The sequence below is a fragment of the Sylvia atricapilla genome, chromosome 1 (genome assembly GCF_009819655.1).
Source record: "Sylvia atricapilla isolate bSylAtr1 chromosome 1, bSylAtr1.pri, whole genome shotgun sequence".
Lineage (NCBI taxonomy): Eukaryota > Metazoa > Chordata > Aves > Passeriformes > Sylviidae > Sylvia > Sylvia atricapilla.
Window position 1 is genome coordinate 139308132 of NC_089140.1, and position 21495 is coordinate 139329626.

The following is a 21495-nucleotide window of genomic DNA, read 5'->3' on the forward strand; positions in this document are numbered from 1 at the left end:
ATTTAAGTTGCTCTCATCAGCAAACTGAACTCTACCCACAGAAACTCAGGGAAAGATAGACCTCAATCTGCCCCAGGCCATCCTTTTCCAGACTCTTCTAATGAAATTCCTTCCCTTTTCAGTGCTGATAACCCAAGAAACTCCTTCCACACTTTATCAAGGCCACTACAGTCCCACACTCTTTTCATGACTGTGACACTTCTCACTCCCAGTTCTCCACAATTAGGTTATTTTTCAAAATGGAAAGGACTTGTAGAGAAAGGTGGAGGTGATTTTGCCCCTCTACTCTGCTCTGATGGAGGCCCCACATACAGTGTTGCATCCAGCTCTGGGGTCCGCAGCACAGAAGGACATGGACCTGTTGGAGTGAGTCTAGAGGAGGTCACCAAGATGATTAGATGGAGCACCTCTCCTGCGAGGAAAGGCTGGGAGAATTGGGATTATTTAGCCTGAAGGCTCTGCGTGACCTAACTGCAGCCTTCCAGTATCAGAAAGGAACCTACAAGGAAGATGGAGGAGACTTTTTACAAGGACATGTAGTAACAGGACAGGGAGGATGGCTTCAAATTGAAAGACAATAGGTTTAGATTAGATAGCGGAAAAAAATCTTTACTGTAGTGGTGGTGAGGCACGAGAACAGGTGGCTCAGAGAAGTTGTGGATGCCCCATTCCCCAGAAGTGTCCAAGGCCAGGCTGGAGTTCTGAGTAATCTGGTCTAGTGAAAAGTGTCCTGCCCATGCCAGGGTGGCTGGAACAAGATCATCTTTATGGCTGCTTCCAAAACAAACTGTTCTATGATTCTATAGTGACTACGGCAACTTCCAGCAAACATAAGAGGCAGATTAATAAAATAGCTTATTTTATTATATTATACTCATGAGTTATAACTCAAGTAAAACACACCATTCACAGACCTGTGGTGTCAGTAGTGGAGTATTTTCCATTTTAAAGACTAAATTGGTTCCACAGTACATTTTGCAATCCCTCTAATCATAATGCTATTATTTTCTTGAGCAGGGAATTCTATATTTTTCCATCCCCAACAAGGCAGCTGTGTCAATAAAATACTGCTTTATTTTTGAAGCCCTTAAAGTAGCCCTTAAAGTATTTTCAAAGTGAAAGCAAAGGGTTTGGATGGCTTTGTAAAACAGCTTCACAATGTGGCAAGCAGCAAAACTGGCACTGTAAGTACATTATGCATCCACATGCTGTATGGAATTGCTTTTTCCTCTAAGCTCCATCTTTTTTATCTACATTTCTTTTCCCCCAAAGTGAAGTTGTTTTAAATAAGGTGTCTGTGTCTACACGTGCTTATAGTACAAGACATCCCACTTCTAGAATACTATCACAGCTTTTTACTGCTTATGTTTGCTAATATGTACTGCAATTGTTGCTTCTTTTCACACTAGTGTAACGAGGAAGAACACAAATTTCACACTGATAGTTTTCACAGGACAACAGCAGCCAGATCAGACTACACTTCCCTCCTTATGCTCTCTCAGCTGCCTCTTTGTAACCATCTGCTCAAGGCAGCCCTATGCAAGGGCTGTCTCTCTGCAGCAGAAGCCACCTATTGCTGTGCATTTGTGAAGCCCCGAGCACACCTCAGGGTCACAGACTGCACCACTTCCCAGGGGCCAACACCTTGATGTCCTCCACATGCAAGCACTTGCATGCATGTAACTACCGAAAATGTTTTCATCCTTGATTTTTTTCTGAAAGTCACACTGCAACTGTTGAAAAATCTAGCTGTAAAAATCCTAACAAATTCCTCTTCCTAATATCACCTGATGAACTGAAGTCATAAATAGAGCTTGCTGGTACAGGTGAACTTCACAAAGGCTTCTTGTTTGGAAGGTCAGACAATAGTGTCTTTGTGAATAAATTTCACCTGTTCTACTTATATCACCTAAAGAGCTATGAATTTGTCTGAGTTCATTATTTTGATTTCCTGTGGGGAGAAAACCAATAGGAAAATAATCCCACTTTCAGATGAGGGGCAAAGTAGGACACAAATGGTCCTTTCCACCTGCCCTTCCTTTCCCTCACTGTCCTGGACAGAGCACAACACACTAACTTGTCAAGATCTCCCACTTCAAAATGATTGCTGTCAAGGGAGATGACATTTTTCAGAATCCTCAGGCATGCTGACATTGTGAACAGAATGAACAGGAGAAACCAGATCTTTTATGCTAAATGGAGAAAACTTGCTGTAAAAATGTGGGGCTTCATATTAAACTATTTATAGTAAGAATGGATGATACAGCAATGGCAAAAATCACGCTACAACAAGAATATACTTGGATTTTGAATCAGACATTTGTCCTCCAGTGGTAAACTGGCTTACAGGACCCCAACAGAGAGATGTTTCTTGTTTCCTTGGTTGTGAGAGTGTGGATTTTGAACTAAGCAGCTCTATTTTGCACTACAGGTACTTCAGCACTTCACTCACTGCCATGAAATCCCTAAATGGTAAATGAAACATCTCTCAGTGGCTTGAAATGCACAAAGTCACTCAGCACTGCTGTTTCACAGCTCAGGATAAGAGGTTTGTTTACTGCATGGTTCTGAAACTTCAGGCTTCAGCTAGAGGTCACAATTATGAATGACAGGCTGAGAGAAGAAGGGATATACACATCAAACATTTCAGCCCAATTTACATGGATACTTACAACTATGCAGCACATGAAAAAGTGCACTGAATATAAAGATAGAAGCAGGCACACTAATTATTGTGTACTACTAATAATCACTGAATGAGACACTAGAAAGGCACACAAGTCCTGAAGTGTAATATTTCAGCTATGAGATAATAACATTTACCAAATATTTTTAAACCCACATTGAGAGGTTGAGATTCTGTGCCCATTTTTGCTAGTTATAAAGAAGACCCAATGCAGTAAGTGGTGTTTTGTCACTATCACAGTCAGAATTGGAAGAGGGGAAAAAATCACATTCACACCGTATCTATTGGCTTTCATTGTAGTGATCTGATGTGGACATTGGTAATCTGTTAACTGCTTCTCCAGAAAAGTAAGTAAGTTAAGAAAAGCAAACTATCTATCAGTAAAGCAACATTTCCCCATCTAGGGTCAGCAGCTCGCTCAGAAACAGAGAGAGATCTGCAATTCAAACACCCTGACACACAATTTTAAAGCAAAATCTGGTGGAGCTGAACAGCCCAGCTGGGGTTTCGCTGAACCTTCACTTGAACAGAAAAATGTTCCTTAACTTTAATCAGTCTAATCTGGGTTCTTTTACCCCTATCCTGTGGCCACCAGAAGTCTCACAAAAGGAAAACAACACAAAATGGTAAAAGCTCATTGTCCCAGTTCAGAGAGCATTGATGTTTCTCAGCTGCAAAAAAAGGTTAAAAAAACGTGGGGGTATGGAGGGGATATAGAGTGGTTTGGGTTGGAAGGGAGTGTAATGATCCTCTAGCTCCAACCCCCTGCCATGGGATCAGATTGCTGTCTCACTCAGACTGTCTTTCTCAACCAACCCATTTGATAAGCTTGACACTTGACATAAAAGGATGAACACCGTGAAGCAGAAGCCACTGATTAAAAAACTGGAGAATTCTTCTAGAAAATTACTTTTCCTAGTGTCTTGTTACAAAACAATACCAGGACATTTTTTTATTTAAATAACTGACAAAATTTTAATATTTCTAGGAATTCTGTAACACTTTTATTACTCAAAAGCCTTACTCTTCTGTGCTTGGACTTCTCACTATATGCTTGACACTCCTCACCCTTCCCAAATACTTTCTGATCAGAGCAGATCCCTCCCAGGGAAGTCAGAGGAGCTGTTTCCACCCCAGTCAGTCCTGAACTGAGCCCAATAAGCTGAGAAGAATTCTTATCCTCTTGGTACTGAGTTCAGTTGGCCCTTCAGTGTTGCTCAATATAATTTTGAAAAAAGGGTTTTTTTAAGAAAGCAAAAGCAACCAAAAGAACTAATGAGCTACACTGCAACAAAACATAGTCTAACTGGTGTCTATATAGCACTTATCAACAGAAGACAAGATAAAAGCTTCTCACTTCTTTTACCGGTTTCTTTTCATAGTTTTTGTGAACATTTTAAAGGACTGTTAATTTCTCTCGAGTCATATAAAAAAACCTGCAATTGCCAGCACAACATAAAAAGCCTAACAGCAGTAGTTGCCTTTAAAAAGCCTTTATTATTTGCTATTGCTGCTACCACATAATGAGAAAAAAGGTGTCACCAGATATGCACACCTTACTTAGGAAAGAAAACTCCCTGAATAAATAACCTCCTAATGAGCGACAGCCCAGATTTGGGTCTCGCGCTCACCAGCAACAAGGCTTTGTGAGTGCATCATGTGGGAGGACTTGATAAAAGTCAATACTGCTGTAAGAGATCATTTTCTGAATCTCCTTAGAAAAGCTGCCTTCTGTTAAAGCCTATGTTTAGAGAAGTACAGGATTCCAAACCATAGCAAAACTTTCACAAGCTTGTTTTTAACAGAACTCTACTCTGTGACTATGGTATTAAAACCAAATACATCAGACATAAGAACCAGAAGTAACATTTCAATGAAAAAAGATAAGAATTCCAGAAAATGCATAACAGTGGATAAATATAAATGGTGTTAAAGAAATAATTAATTTTTAAAATATATATTAAAAAACCACCCTTGCTTTCTCCAGTGACTTTTACTGCTGTGTGAAAGTGACCACTCAACTGCCTGAACTGTTTTTATATACCAGGAATGCTGGTATATAAAATCTTGATCAGTTACTGATCAAGAAAATGTCTATATTGATATACATAAATAAAAAATGAAACATTTTTACACTGCATATATTTTCCTTAATTTGTATTCTATCCTTTACATTATCAGAGTCTGACTAGATAATGGACATCATTTTAGTTATGAATAATCTTGCTGGTTTGGACTAGGTCATATTTGTAACAAGCTGGTTCCTTAGGGAACCAGCTCAGGGAGAGTAAGATTATTGTTCCATTTTCCATTATAATTCTACCTCAGTCAGCCTATAAATACTAGATTCCATATTCATCAGGAAGTTAAAAATGAGGGATCCTTCACTGGAGCTATACTTTCTGTTGTCTGCATCCCAAATATAGAAACAAACACTTGTACTCCCATATTTACATTACAGTAGCTGCATAAAAAGGAACTTTAAATCTGTCTGTGACCCAAGAGATACTACTGTTCTTTATTCCCATAGCTGAGGACAGAAAAAAAAAGGACACACTTCATCAGAAAGGAGATTTTGTTTGTTTCTTCGGACAGCAAAGCCAGATCTTTAAAGTGCTGGAAGCGGTCTTGATGACAAATTAGAAAGCTGAAAGCAGGAACAAGAGCCTAGGAGGCATCTTAAATTATATTCAATCTATTGCACTGCTTTGTGCAACACAGGTCTCACTACTGTGAATGTGAGGTAATGTGTTAATATTATTTGAATACATAGACTGCAAAGAAATCCTTCTAAAAAGAACTGTGCAATGGAAATATAAAAGAAATGGGTCTGCTCACAATGTTTTATTTACAAAACTTCCCTAAATTCCTGCTCATCTTTCCACTGTACATATATGATTGCATAGATGAAGTTTCCTGATGGCAGCTTAATTTTAAAGCTACACAACCTGAAGTCCAACTCCATATTCACATTTAGAGGACAAAGCAAAACAACATTGAAACTTAAGGCAGAGCAAGCCAGAAAAGACAGACCACCTCAGGCTATAACATATGAATCGAGATGAAAAACATCACTAAATTAATACACACATAAAAGACATAGTTACTAACAAGGCAGCTTTAAATTTAGAAAAATAGTTCATTCCATTTGCTTGATTCTATTATGCTAAGCTTATTCCATTAAGCAAAAATACAGTTTGTTTGTTTGGTTGGTTTTAAATCTGAAGCATGCCCATTTACCTGAATAAAGCTACTGCAATCAGATGTGGGAATCCAATAGTTGATTTCAGTAGTTTGACAGCATCACACTTCCCCTCTTCCCCAGCTATCTCCAGCAAGAACAGCCTGTTTTATATTCATCAGTCCAACAATCACAGCTCAAACAGTGAAAACAGGCTCACTTACATTAAATCACTGATGCATTTCACTCTGATTTCATTAGGATAAATCCTTTGCAAGCAAAGACAAGTTTGATATGACTGTATTCCATGCCAACTACACACGAGCCCATTCTCCACTGGGAGCCCTATTGCACCATTTAGCTTCCTTCACTCCCAAGTTTGTAAGACCTCTGAGTTTAACACACCTCCTCAGCTTTCAGTATGGGGCAGATTTTCATCTGCTGATGTTGAAACATGAGCAGGGTTAGCTTGCCTTTGTGGAAAGCCGGGCAAATGCCTTATTAGCTGAGCTTTGTCTCAAAACACATTCACAGTCTGATGGTCTTGTTACCAAATGGATATTCCAAAGCAGTAACCACAAACCTGTTCTCCAAGGGTTCATGACAAATCAGCAAGGTGCTTGATAATTGGTCACCAAACAGATTGCAAGTAGCAGGGTTTTTTTAATTGCTGCAAGCCTGTAATGGAGGATCTAGTTTGATGCACTAGGTCAGAATGAAATGAGCTAAACTCTATTAATTTTAAACTAGATATTTTAGATAAAAATTAAAATGGAGAATTCACACCAAGCCTTTATTGTCAAGGCAACTGCTCAAAACATTTAATACTATTTTATTCTAAAAGTGAAATACATCACAACCATATGTGTATTATTTTTTAGGTTTATTTTACTGTTGGCAGTAGGAAATACTTCTGTTTGTTCAGTCATTGAAATAATATATATTGCCTTTTTGAACCTGTAAAAAAAAGAGCAATTTACTTGCTCTAATAACTCTCAAAGTGTCAGATTCAGTAAAAACTCAATTTTCCACTGTGTAGAAATTACCCTCAAACTCCTGGTGTTAGGCTTTTAAGAATCAAAAATACTGATAAGGCTTTTAAAGAACGTTTCCCAATTATTTTATAACATTGCCTTATCTTTCCTTTGACCCTGAGACCAGCTTCCTTTGTTAGAGCCTGGCACTAGTAATGCCAAGCTTGGGGGTTCAATCCCCGTATGGGCCGTTCATTTAGGAGTTGGATTTGATGATCCTTCTGGGGTCCCTTCCAACTCAGAATATTCTGTGATTCCAGTTAAAAATGTATCTAATATGAAAAATTACTGTCCTATACCAAGATATTTGGAGTACACACATTCACTTGCAGTTGGTAGTCATGTCTACTGCACTCATACAGGAAGTAGAAGCTTATGAGTAAGAACAGACACATTTGTTTTAAGGACCTCATCTCTCAACTATGTTTGCTCACTGTCCTACCAGACATGGAAGAACTGGCCTGGTATTTTACCTAAAATGAGTGTAACAGATTATTAAAATCAGTTACCCATATAAAAATCCACATATAGAAAAAATCCATAGAACTTTTCTCCTCCTTTACCTGCCCCAAGGAAAAAAAAAAAAAAAAAAAAGAAAAAGCCCTAAAGAAAAACATATCCCTGCCCATTCTGCTTTCAGTTACCCAAGTCATTTGGAAAAAGAGTCTCCACAGTGCCTGAAAAAGAGAGATCCCATTACTTTAATTATCTTCATTTAGAGAAAAATAGATAGTGCAATATCCAAGATGTGTGTATGCTACAACTCCACAGCACACCTTGCTTCTGTAAAACCCACTTCCTCAGGTTGTTATTTTTACACATTTGTATGTCTTTAAAAGGATGATAAACGCTTTTTAAGTAGAAACCAGGACTTCAAGAAGCCTGGATTCTTAAAGACTAACCAAAATAAATAAGAAGGCAATCCTGCCTACCTTAGATATTTCTGGTTCCACTTGTCTCTTGGGTGTGTCTTTTGAGTCAGGCCCTTTTGGAGTACCGGTGCTCTTCACTGCAGGTGGATCAATTCCTTCGCCTTCAAGCTGCAGGTTAATACCTTCTGTGGGGACAGGGTGATCAATACCATTTGGATTCAGATTGCAATGGATAGCTAGGAAAAAAATATGAGAAACTGTTTTAGGAAAGAAGAACCCAATGTTTCAAACATTTAGCACAAACTACTGAGAAATGCCATGTGGTAACCAGAGCTATGTCAGACCAAAGGAAATGAACTATCTGTACCTTGATGTGGATTCAAGGTGAAATATTTGAGAAAGAAAATGAAAGGAATGCAGCACTGTATAAATTTGTTTAGAGCAGGCTACCATGTGGAACTGTGCTCTGCTGGATTCACTGAAGCATCCAAGACCCTCAACTGAGAGCTTTTATTAAATGTTCATCATCCAACCATAACTTCTTTTCCTTTCTAAGCAAACAGGCAGAAGGTTTTCTATTACATTTTCAATTCTTGCAACATTCTAGGTCTTAAAGAATGTGGTATAAATAAGCTGTGCACAAAAAAATGAGCAAGTCAGTCTCTGCACAGAGCAATGACTTATCCAGCTGATTATCTCTCCTTCAGTCCTTTGTACCACTGCAAGTTACCACCTACACCATCCTAACAAGCAAGAGAGATGTATTCCCTGGGAGTATATAATGAGGTAGGCACTAATGACAGCAGAATTAGGAAAGCATCCAGAGAAAAAATAAAACAAATGCAAACTATACAACAGAAATGCCCATTTAGAACTATGGCAGTACCTTTTTTTCTACCCAAATTTTCAGTTTCAGTACTCACACAGATAGTAGTGATTTTAAAAATGTGTGGATTCTGAGGCAACTTCCCCTTTATGTGACTGACTTTTGCATTTACGTTCCTGCATAACTGGGCTACTTTTAGCACTACTTGTAATTAATGGTCCCAACTTCCCCTGTGTACAAAAGACCTTTGCCCAGATACTGTGGTGCAATGTTTGACAGATCTGAATAGAAACCTAAACTACAATGTACAGCCAAAATAAAAGCTGCTCTTTAACTCTTGCTTGGCTTAGAAGCAAAGGGTGGGGAGCTGGGGAAGGAATCAGAACTACCAGTTTCTACCAGCTGCAGATCAGCCCTTGAAAGCCTCTCATAGGAAACGGCTCAAGCTGCCAGTGAAAGCAAAGGGTTCTTTAACTATAGCACCTTTTGAAAATCTATTCAGCTTAAATCCTAGAGTCCTAATTGAAAATTTTGAGCCTGTGAAAAACAAGGTTCACTTTCATGTAAATTTTAAGAAATAGGTTTAATATTAATAGGTCCACATCCTGCTATATCAGAGACATTCTTTAAATACCCTTTCTACTGTATCAGTCTGTTGAATATTCGTATTTTTCCATAAACTAGTTTCCATATTCCAGGAACTATTCTGCATGGCCCCTCCACCTTTTTGGAGCATGCCTGTTTCTTGGCTGTGTCTTCATTATCACCTCCAGCTTGGGCCTTGGTCCGTACTTTCTTCGTGGTCGATGCTGATAGTTGGTATATCCATGGCAGGGTCTTCTTTACATGTTCACTGGATGTTATCCCAGCCAAACAGACAGTTTAGGCATACTATATCACTACTACCACTATGCCTAATTTTCTTTACTATTAGCAGAAAAAAACCCCAACATATATCCTTACCACAAAGTTATTAATCATATAACACACATCTTGCGAAAAGCCAACTTTATAATAGGCATTTATAACAAGCCTAAGTTACAGCAATTCCTTGGTACAGAATTAAATCAGAGGCCAAAATGTTGACAGTTTTTCCCTGGGATCTTTTTAAAAAAATCCAAATAATTCTAAAAAATAAGTGATCTCTGCAACCACTACAATACCTACATATGAAAGCCAGGGATAGAAACACCTCCTATGGGAACTTAAAAAGAAATTTGATTCTGTGGTTTATATTTACATCAGTGTGCTTCAAGACACCAAAAAAAATCCTCTTTCTCCTAGTTTATATCCACCTACTATTATTTAGCTCCTCTAGATCATATTTACCCACCCAAAAGAAACAACTATTAACAACTTCTTTGCTTATCCTTCAGACCACAGGTAGATGTGATTCACCAAGAATGACTATTTTCACAGCACAATAATGAAAACTGTTCTGTTAGTAACTAAATTAACTCCCCACCTATACAAAAAAATGTAAGCATATCTTAACCAACCTGTAAAAGTACTCCTAGCACACCTTGCTCCAATGAGGACTGATCAGCAGTGAAAAGACTTTTGGTATCAAATGCAATCCAAAAAAATTCCACCAACTGTCTTCTGCAAGGATCTTGGCTAGCTGAATAGGAAGACTCCTAGAGACACCTTTGAAACCCTAACACACTAACACAGCAACGTTCAGAAACAAGCAGTTTTTGGCTGTCAGCCCAGTTTCAGTGCTCACCAAAGAGAAATTACATAGCACAGTGGGACTTAAAACTGCCTGGAAGAACACTGCCAGCAGCAAGTTTCCTGTGAATAGCAACTCCTCCCTTCCCAGTGCCCCCAAACAACAGAGATTAGGGAGAAGGGTGGCATGGGATGAACAAGGAGACCCTTCTGGGTTATAGCACTAATTTACCATGCATTAGAGGGAGCAAATGACCCAGGCTTCAATAACATGGCAGCATGATGACTATCCTTATCTCCTTCTATGTATAACCACATGACACACTTGGTGGATGCGGGGAAGGCTGTGGATGTTGTCTACCTGGAGTTTAGTAAAGCCTTTGATACTGTCTCCCACAGCCTTCTCCTGGAGAAATGGCTTTCCACGCTTGGATTGGTGTACTGTCCACTGGGTAAAAACCTGGCTGAGTGGCCAGCCCCAGGGAGTCGTGGTGAATGGAGTTTTATCAAGCTGGTGACTGGTCTCAAGTGGTGTTCCCCAGGGCGAGTCCTATTTAATAGCTATGAACAGTCTGGAAAAAAGGGATCAAGGGTACCCTCAGAAACCTTGCAGATGACACTAAGTTGCTTGGGGGTATTATCTGCTGGAAGGTAAGAGAGCTCTACAAAGGAATCCGGACAGTCTGGAGTGATGGCCCAAGGCCAGTGGTGTGAATTTCAACAAGACCAAGTGCTGAGTCCTGTATTTGGGTCACAACAACCCCATGCAGGGGTTCTGCTACAGGCTGGGGAACAGTGGCTGGAAAGGTGCCCTTGGAAAAGGATCTGGGGTGCTGGTAGACAGTGACTGAACATGAGCCAGTTTGTGCCCAGGTGGCCAAGAAGGCCAATGGCACCTGGCCTGGATCAGGAACAGCACGGCCAGCAGGAACAGGGCAGGGATTGTCTCCCTGTGCTCAGCACTGGTGAGGCCACACCTCGAGTGCTGTGTCCAGGTCTGTGCCCTCAGTACAAAGAGGACCGTGAGGGGCTGGAGTGTGTCCAGAGAAGGGCAATGGAGCTGGGAAAGGGTCTGACGTCTAATGAGGAACACCTGAGCGAGTTGAGGCTGTTTAGCCTGGAGAAAAGGAGGCTCAGGGGAGACCTTACCACTCTCTTACAACTCTCTGCAGGAAAGCTGTGGCCAGGTAAGGGTCCATCTCTTCCCCCAGGTAGCAAGTGGCAGGATCAGAGAAAAATGCCTCAGGTTGTGCTAGGGTAAGTTTAGATTGGATATTAGTAAAAATTCTTCATGAAAAGCATTGTCAGGCATTGGAATGGGCTGCCCAGGGAAGTGGGGGAGTCCCCATCCCTGAAAGTATGTAAAAAAACATGTAGACATGACACTTCAGGACATGGTTTAGTGGTGGACATGCCAGTGCTGGGTTAAGGGTAGGACTTGATCTTAATGCTGTTTTGCAACTTCAGTGGTTTTATAATCTATAAACAGCTGGATGGCTTAAAAATTAAAAAAGTCACTTGGCAAGATGCTGCTTGACTCTTAGCCCATCATGCATTCAAGAGCAATGAATGCTAGTGCTTTTTCACCAATGCCTTTTGCTGGGCTCCTTCAGGATACAAAAGAGAAAAAATGGAAGTGACTGCTCGCAATGACATAGATGACCACTGTCTTTTAATTAGAAACAGGTGAGTGGTTAAAAAAAACACAGGCTTGTCTTAGGGGACTTTTCCAGAGTTGCTAATATTGAAGGGGGGAAGGGGGAAAGTAGGGAGAGAGAACTTTTTATTTTCTAGGGATAATAATCTCTTACGGAGAACAAATAGCTTAGCCACTTGGCAAAGCTTATCTTTCTTTGTCATGACACACCTTTAGGTAGCCAGCTCTATTATTTTCTTCTAGTGCTACCTCCAACCCTCAGCTACACAGAGAATAGGAGCAAGAAATATTTTCTTGCATGGGTCTGTTATTTCCTGTTAGCACACAGAATTCATAGGTCCATCTTTGTGGCAGACAGAGGTGGACCTCTTGCCTCCTTTTAAGTGTCAATACAAACCAAAATTATTCCCTTCCAAGATTGGTTAAAGGCAGTGTAAGAGGTCAATGTTCAGTCAACAATTTATTCTCTTCTTAAATTTACATCTTATATAATTTTAACTATATAAGATCAGTTCTAAACCCAGGATCAACTGTTAAACCTAATGGGCCTTGGTGGGCTGACAGCACCCAGGGCTAACATCCCATAGAACTCAGTCTAAACACCTCTTAGAAAATAATCACAAATTACTAACTGCACCACAGCCCAAGCACTCTAACTCTCTCAGCTGACACATCTTAAATGTCTTTTAGGACTTAATGGCATTCATCTGGAAAAAAAAATCTTTCTCCAGACAAAGTAGTTTCTGGCTAAAATATTGTTCAGACCATTACTCCTCCTTACCCTGGTATTGGCTAAAGCTAACTCATCCTTGCCCCCTGCATTCAGACCCCTTTCCCACACTGCTCCTTTGACAATACCCCTACTGCCTCAGCACCTCTTCGTTCTACCAAACTGCGTCCACCTCATAAGTCCCAAATTTTAACAGTACATCAAGACAACAAACATCCTCCAAATCAGCTCACAGTATCAGCCTAATACCACTATCAGCAGTATTAGATTTTTAAACAGAACCTCTTCCAATATTCTTCCATACAATCTCAATATTCATGTATCATCCACATCTCACTAATACAACCCTTTACCCAGATTGAGATCACTTATATTCTCCTTTGCATGCTGAAAACCCCACCTCAGCTGATTAATCTCTCTTCATGTTCCCCCAACAATTGCTGCTCAACTTGCATTGAAAGCTTTCTGTGGTGGGAACTTGTTTCCTTTTGAGGAAGGAGGGTGGATGTTCTGTAGAGCTCTGACTCCACAGCAACAAGCACATAATGAATGGTGCTGGCTGACACAATAACATAGATCCACAGATTACATTTATGAAGCAAACTATTATTTAAAACAAATGTACTTAACTGCTCTTGTACTCCTAACCTAATGGTAAAGCTCAATCTAATGGAAAATACCCACTTCTCCTACAAGGACTGCTGAGATCTGCCAAGTTATGAGAGTGAAAAGCTCTGTGAGAAAAACAGTAAGCAGAGCATCCAAAATGGAAAAATGACCCCACATCTGTCCTAAAAAGCTAGGATGCAATACACTGTGTACTTCTTATATATGGTTTGAACACAAACTCAAGTCCTTTCCATGTATACAGAGCAAGACAAGTTGTTGCCCTGCAGAAGCTGGCCCATACATGTGAGCCAGTTCCATACCCACACAGATCTTTCCCGAGTGCATATAGAGTCTCAAAGAAGAGCTCTCAGGGCAACAAGAATGCTCTGCCCCTCCTGGCTACCTTCCTCCCATGCATGCCTGCCTCCCAGATGGCAAGCAGCCAAGAGACAGCTTGTCTGAGCATGCTTGATGGTACACAGAAGTCACCAAGAGCCATCGTAAGTTACTGGCATCTGGGGCAAGCCTTGTCTTTTCCTAGAGGGTACTCTGTGAATCCTGTCTGGAAAAAAGCCTGAAGGCACTCTTCAAAACATAGCCTTGATATATCTAAAGTTTTGCATGGACAGATGGAAAGTCTTTGTCTCTCCATCTGTAGGCTCAAGGCTTAGCAGATAAATCTATGATCAATCACTACCTCTGTGCACTCACTGCCTACTGTGTCAAACATTTCATAACTACGTGTTTCAGTGGGAATACTGCTGGCTGCTTAAAACTTTAAGCAGATCAATTAAGGCTACATTAAAGCATATTTGGCAAGCACTTGAGTTACATGCAATAACAATTGTTCTATTCTAAAAAGTGATCGAGTAAAAATAGCATCTTCTTACTCATGTGCCCTGTTCTGTGTGCATCATAGTCATATGCTAGCTTTTGCTATTCAGAGACAAAAAGCAGGCACAGGAGATACCCACCCAACCTCTAACAATCCTTACAAAACTTTCATGTGCCACATACTGGCAACCTTGCAAGCTCCATTTTATATATTCATTCCACAGACTTAGCTGCACAATGCTCAGAGGTAAGTCCATACAATGCACCTGCTACTCCCACCATAAAATGCCACATCGTTGAAAAAGACAGAAAAAAAGTTCATCCATATAGCTTGACCATTAACAAACTCAGGCTGGACATAGCAGGGGCCTTATAAAAAGGGTCCAAATATCTATTCAGTCACAAAATAGTCACAAAGATTTATCAAGTATTTCTAGGGAAAAAAGACCTTTGGACAGCAGCTCTCACTGAACTTGTTCCTTCCATCTCTGCCCATTTCTTTGTCAAAAGCAAATCAAACCTCCAACCACATCAAATTTTACAGTCAGCATTTTCAATGAGAGTTCTATACTTCCAAATGCTGCATTTCAAACCAGAAGACAGAATCCCTGAGGCTTTTTTCTTACCTTTATTCACAACCTGCTTTACCAGGGTTGATCAGAGAGGAGTCACTCACACTGAAAACACTGAAGTCTTGTTCAGATTGAGATGCCTCCTCACACTGACCAAACAAGCAAGATGGATCTGCATTGCAAAGTCCTTCTTGTATTTCAAGAAGCTTATACTTCATTAGTAGCTCTGCATATCCCTAGAAAACATGGGATTATTTCAAAGATATCTGACCTGAGCAGTTAGTAGCACTTCTAGTAAAAAACAAGATTAAAAACAGCAAATAAAGATGGCTTTAATTTGTGCTATAAAATTTAGGACTATTTTGACTACTTTGTCTGGCAGAAATTTCTTCCACAGTAATGAGTTTCTGTAATGCCTATGAATGGTCCATCTGCCTTATCAATCAGCTTCTGGTTTTGAGAAACTGTCCAGCTTTTGTCTACCAGAACTACTTCTCCATACAGTCCTCTCTATGCCTAATGTAAATTTGCAGTTCCCCCAACACATCACTTGGGACCAGCTGAAAATGCCATCAAAGTTTCAGATGAATACAATCTGCTGCTCATGTTGCAATGTAGTAAATACTGCTGGCAACCTGCTGAATAAGTAAATTCAAGATTTTGCCTGCTCTGTTCCTCAAACCTGTCTAACAGCCACCAAATCCACAGCACTCACATAGAGCAAAGAAGCCCAGCAAATCATTCAGGACCTTTTCTACTTCAGTACAAGTCACATGAATTCATCACAAACCTCCTATAAGGCTGATATCCCAAAGTACTTAACTGAGGTAATATTGGTGTCTAGCTATCTGCTTCTGTTGGTCAGCATCAAAACCCAGCATTAAGCAATTCTAAACATGCTGTGCCAAAAGGCAGGCCAGTATTGAGATGTGGAGCGCACTGTAAACTGCTGCTACTGATGAGCTGTATGCACAGCTTTGAGTATAAAGCCAGACAGACACAGGCAGCAAGGCTTGGCAGACAGACACACACCTGTACCCGCAGGTCCCTCCAGTGAGTTGCTTGTCTTTCTAGTCTCTTGTTATAATGACTACTAATCATTAATCAACTAAACAAAACTCAGCTTCTTACAAGACAAGAATTTTACAAGCAAGTCTTTGTAAAAGCAGTGGGACATGGCCAACAGCTAGGCAATATCTTGAAGGGCAAGGTAAGTGACAGCTCAGCAGCAAGGAAGTGGACACTGAACCAGATCAAGACAGCAGGAAGGGCAGAGCAAAGGGGACACAGGTGTAGGAAGTGGATAGAGGCAGAAGAGAATAAAGTGTTCAGAGGAGGGGCATTCATTTTAATTTATAACTGTGACTTGTGGGGTTTTAGCCTTTTTTACCTCTTTAGAATTATTATCAGCAAGAAAATTTAAGGTAATGGTATTCCTGAGACAACTATCCCTGAACATCTCTAACTAGACAATGAAGTAGTCACTCCATGGTTTCAAGGCAATTACTACTATAAGCCATTTGACCTCTTCAGAAACAATGAAAAATACTCAAAGAAGAACACAGAACAAGTATGTTTTCTGAGACAAGCTACTACACTTCACATACATCTCTCTAACAAACTTCAGCTGTAAGATGGTATAAGGTCTTGTACAGCAAAAGAAATATATCAAGGAACCAGAATGAGTAACTTAGCACTTTCATATCTGGAATCAAACTAAATTCATAATTTGGTTGAAAACTGAACAAATTTTAAGTGTAGAGAGAAGAGATGCCTTAGTTCTTTACAGAACAGAAACACTAAGCCCAGAATAAGAAATTAAATTCTTGTATGGGTTGAGTTTGCCTTCTAAGACTCTCATCCCACCAGGATATGTATTCAATTAAGTTTCTTCAGCTAGAATTTTTTTTAATGAATTTTTTACAGTTTTCCTACTAGAAACTATTTATTTTACGTATGGCAATATCCACTTACCATCTCTTATCCTACAGATTTTAGCAAATACCATAAACAGTCTCTTTTACACCTGCTCTTCAGGAGACAGACTGCAAGTCATCATTATGCTAGATAGACCTTGGTGTCTCCACAACGCAAGTTCAGCCTTCGTAACAGCAACAAGATTTCATCATAAAAAGCAGACACAGTGATTGGACAACCAAATTATTTCTGAGGCATTTTCTCATTCTGTTTTAATAAAAGTACACTTGGTACAAGCAGCTCTTGAATTCACATTAGCAACAGAGGCTCATTGAAAAATGAACCTATTCAGTGAATTAATAAGGCCAGGTTACCACAAATCCTGTACAGGTACATATGAACAGGAGAATACTGACACATAAGGGGACCAAGTGAGCTATGCAATTAACTCAGAGCAAAATGGATCTTAGTGAACAGAGTAATAAAGGTCAGTAAGTAACATGCATCACCTGTACACGAGAAAACAATTTAAGCAACGGATTAAAGCACAAAATACTTGGTCATTTGTTTTGCGAACTAGTAAGTCAATAAGAAGGCTTGTGCAAGCATCTAGAGAGATTCTCCTGAATAGTGAGGAACTCTGGATTTCAAGATTGTGAATCACACACAATTGCACACAAAGAGGGTGCTACAAGAGATAAGAATTATAAGTATGACAAACAAAGAAAATCAATCGATAGACAGAGAGGCAGAGACCTAAAATAATTCTCTCTCACAAGGAAAAGTATTCACCATATATTACAACTGTCAGTCACCAACCAACTTAGACAAACTCCAAACTAGGTACCACTGTTGCCCTAAGGATTTCACAGAGAAAACAGAGAGATAAAAGAGAGTAATAACACACCTTGGTATGCAATGAGCCTTTATTAGTTCCACTGATCTTGGAAGAAACTTGTCTTGCAGTGACTGATTAGGAAGTTGGATAGTCATGCTTCACCACAAATTCTATTTCTGAAAATGCCTCTTCTCAAGTTCTAGCAGCATTATTATTCAATTCTATAATCAGCCAACATTACACCAAAAATGTTTTTAAACGCTAAAGTACCTATCCAGCACACAAAGAACAGCTCAGACACAAACAGGTTAAGTCTTTATTAAGGCATCAAAGGTGCACTGTCCCACACATACATCATAGTTCTCTGCCTTCACTCTATTCGTGAAAGCTGGTGTCTGGTAAACATGTGGCACAGAAATGGCTGAGATACAGCTGTGGACTTTATTTCTGGGCTTTATTTCTTGTCCCATGAATGAAGCACAGTCATCAAATTGTGAAGGAAAATACTTTATTCATTCTCACTAGCATAACTAGTTTGAAATCTGGCAGTTGACTTCTGTTTTCAGTCCTGGCTTTCTCTCAACGGCCTAAAAGTTACCTCCTTTATCACTGTTCCAGGCTATTGCTTCCCTTGTACACTTAACAGAAGAGTCTGGAAACGCCTTCTTTTCTTTCCCCAGTAAAATTCTTCACCTCCTACTCCTCGCTCATACCACTGTATCCTACTCACTCTAGTACCCTAGATGATTTGTGTAGCAACAAACCATCAGTTGAGAGCACGCAGAGGGCAATCTCAGAGAAAGCTTCTATTGATGCACATTACAATTCTCTTTCTTTATGTTTATGAAACAGCATTATTAAAAGTCTCTTTCTTGCTTTTACTAGGTTATTTGCAGAGAAGCAAACCAACTCAAACAAAATCCCCTCTAGGGGAAGAAAATAAAATTTAAAGGAAAAAAAGAGCCACAGACAGAGCAAAGGAGAGCAAATGAGTGGGGGAATGGAGGGAAATAATAATCTGAATGTTCAGCTGAAGAACAGAAGCTAGCACATAATATAGAGATGAAGAGGGCTGCACTAAAGACCAGCTAAAATCCACAGTCTTCCTCACACCCTTATGTTTGTCAACCACATACTCCCTGCAAACATACTATATCCTGTATTGGAATGTAGAGTTCACTTCAGCCCAAGTTCAGACCCCTGCACACCTCCTTGCTTCATCCAGGAGGAGCACAAACTAGGGTGAGTTGTAATTGTTTCAAGTAATGAAGCTGCTCTTTAATGCCAAGTTTAACTCATGCTGCACAGAGAACATGCAGCTACTCACAGCAACTACCTGACTCTTTCTGTAGTCCTTTTACAACTGGACACTTCTGGAGAGAAAAGGAGAACCCTACACAAAAGTGAGGGAACATAAAACCTACTCAAGGCAGAAGCCACTAAGGCTGACATCTGTAGATCTACTCTGCTTCAGATTTTCCTGAACGTTTCTCTCAGACCATAGTTCACCTCATTTATAGAGGTTACTACAGGTGTTTCCAACCCTATCTGCTGTGGAGAATCAGTATTTTCCAGGATGGCATTTCTATAGCTGCAACCTAATGCAGGGCCCCGCTTCCCCAAATCCCATTGACCAGACATAGCACACAGTTCCTCTTACAGAGCAGTATCAGTTCTTATATACTAGGAGAAAGAAAGCTACATATCTTATGCATCATGACCCTGCCTGTTAATATTTTCATAGCTCAGTGCCTAATTCCTCATCTCCTCTGTTTCTGGGTTGTCCTGACCAAATTTCCTTCTCAGCTGCTCAATGTAAATCAAATTCTTTTGAGTGGAATTGTTCTGGATACACAGCAGATGAGCTAGATTTTGTCATAAAAGTCATCAAGCTGGGTCAGACTAGAAGTCTAGCCCTTTATGCCACCACTTAAGAAAACTGTGTGAGAGCAGGGCATATATGAATTGATCCAGCCCTTGGCACATTAGGAATGACCCCTAAGGTTAAAGGTGCACCTAGTGAACTCTTGTGTTATAAGAAAAACTATTTCCTTTTTTAATTTAAAGCACAAAACCCTACAGCTTCATTGTTCTGCCTTGTGACCTAGTTCCTTTTTCCACCTTATCCACTTCATTCATGAAGGCCTAAGGATTCTCTCCATGGTAATCTCTCTTCCAAGCTAAAGAATCAGAATCTTCATAACCTGCCCATCTCTTTTCCAAGCTAAAGAATGATAGTATCTGTAACCTGCCTTCAGAGAACACACTATGTCTCTGACCAGCTGACTGTTCTCTCCTGTATTCTTTCCAGTCCTCTTCTTCTTATAGGGTGTGGCAAGCAAAAAGTGCCAGGAGTATTCACAACATAGGAGCAATACGCAATGATACAGAAACAAAGACCTCTCTTGCCTTGTTCTGAGCTCTCCTCACAGCGCTTGGAATCTTATTTGCTATTTTGACCAGCACCAACCCGTTTCAGAAGACTTCAAAATTACTCAATTTTTCAGCCCTTTTCTCCACCTTTGCCTTTGGCACCTTTCAGAACTATTCCCTCTACATTCTCTGGATGTTTTGAGCAGATAATTGAGAGCTAGCTGTTCAATTGTTAATCTGCAAGGGTAAATACCTGTATCCATTCAAAGGCAACAGCTTTCATAAGAAATAACCCACAACAGGATTGCTCAGTTTTAAACTCTGAATATCTTTTTTTCACAGAAAGTAGCATTGCACTAGAGATCACACAGTCTGGATCAAAGGAGAGACAGTCAAGAGACAAAACAGGGCACAAGAGGGTAAAGCTGTCTCAGCCAAGACAACAGAGAAAATTGTCTCCAAAACCAGGCACAGTATCCTAACAGACCCACAGACTCAATACTCAGTGAAATTAAAAGCAGCCTTTTAACAGCTCTACTACCTCTGCAAACTAGCTGTATTACTTTCAGAGACCAATGCACAAAACAAAAACTCACAGTGCTTCAAGGATACCTAGTTCTTCACCCACCAGCAGGTCTGCACAGAAGATGTTTTGGACGGAAACTTCTCCATGCTTATCACCTCAACAACCAGCACCAGTCTGCAACTCTGACACCATCCAGCTACAGTGCCTTGCTCTGAGCCTGTCACTGCTGTTCTCCTGCCACAGCCCTTGCAACACAACAATACTGGGAACCACTGGTGACTGGCTCTAAGCAGCTTGCCCTGACCTCATACACTCAGCTGTGAACGAGATGAACAAAGCTACACAACCTCCTTGGATGTTGCCTGCCACACTTGGACATAAGAGAACAACATAAAAACCCTCCAAACCCCCTCAAGAACAGTTCCATTTTATCGTTTCCATTTGAGCAGTAAACACGAGCTCTTACAGTGTCACTACAGGTTTTGTCAATGCTTTCCAGTAGTATGTTAGGAAATGCATCCAAAGTCTAACTCTTGTCATTTGCTCACTTGGATTCCCTCCTTGGTGGAGCAAGCACATAAACTTTCAAAGCATCATTCCTTCCCTTTGCCCATATATTACCACCACCTGACAAGTTTTAACCTTGTGATGTGATTCAGTTGTACTGAACCAGTAAATTTATACTAATCCGTGTCCTCTTTGAGCTACTAGGTCTTCCAAGTATTTTAAAGGGTAAGGTCAAACAATCAAGGAACTGTATCTAAACCGCTTGACGTGAAAGTACTTCCGAGCTTCCAGAAACAGTCTTATGCTACAACCAAATTTCATCCAAAGGAAACAGCGTCACACCAAGCCTATACTTGGTACCTTGATTCCTGCCTAATATAGGTTCATTTGTAAAAGCAGGGAGGGTAAAATGAGAATGTAACTTCCATAATATCCACCCTCCACTCAAGCTGAATACGCCTAAAGACACTTCGAGATTGCAGGGTGATTCTTTGTTGCCAGAGCTTCATTTTGGGGTCTCCAGTTCCCACAACAGAGTGCACCTTCTGAACTTCAGCTCACAGTGTCCCTTCCAAATGTAGCAACATAGACTGGCAAGCTCTAAGCAGTGGTTCAAAGCAGAAAAGCAGGCACAACCACCAGGCAGTGTGGGGGTGGGCAGG

General features: G+C 40.3%; 1 protein-coding gene across 4 annotated transcripts in view; it reads right to left on the reverse strand.

The window, feature by feature from the left end:
- The window catches only part of SAMD12 (sterile alpha motif domain containing 12), a 170597-nt gene that overhangs the window by 144213 nt on the left and 4889 nt on the right, over positions 1 to 21495 (reverse strand). For all 4 annotated transcript variants that reach the window (XM_066335143.1, XM_066335159.1, XM_066335133.1 and 1 more), the window contains exon 2: positions 7834 to 8009. In XM_066335143.1, the coding sequence (XP_066191240.1) occupies positions 7834 to 8009 (176 nt within the window). The remainder of the gene's footprint in view (positions 1 to 7833; positions 8010 to 21495) is intronic.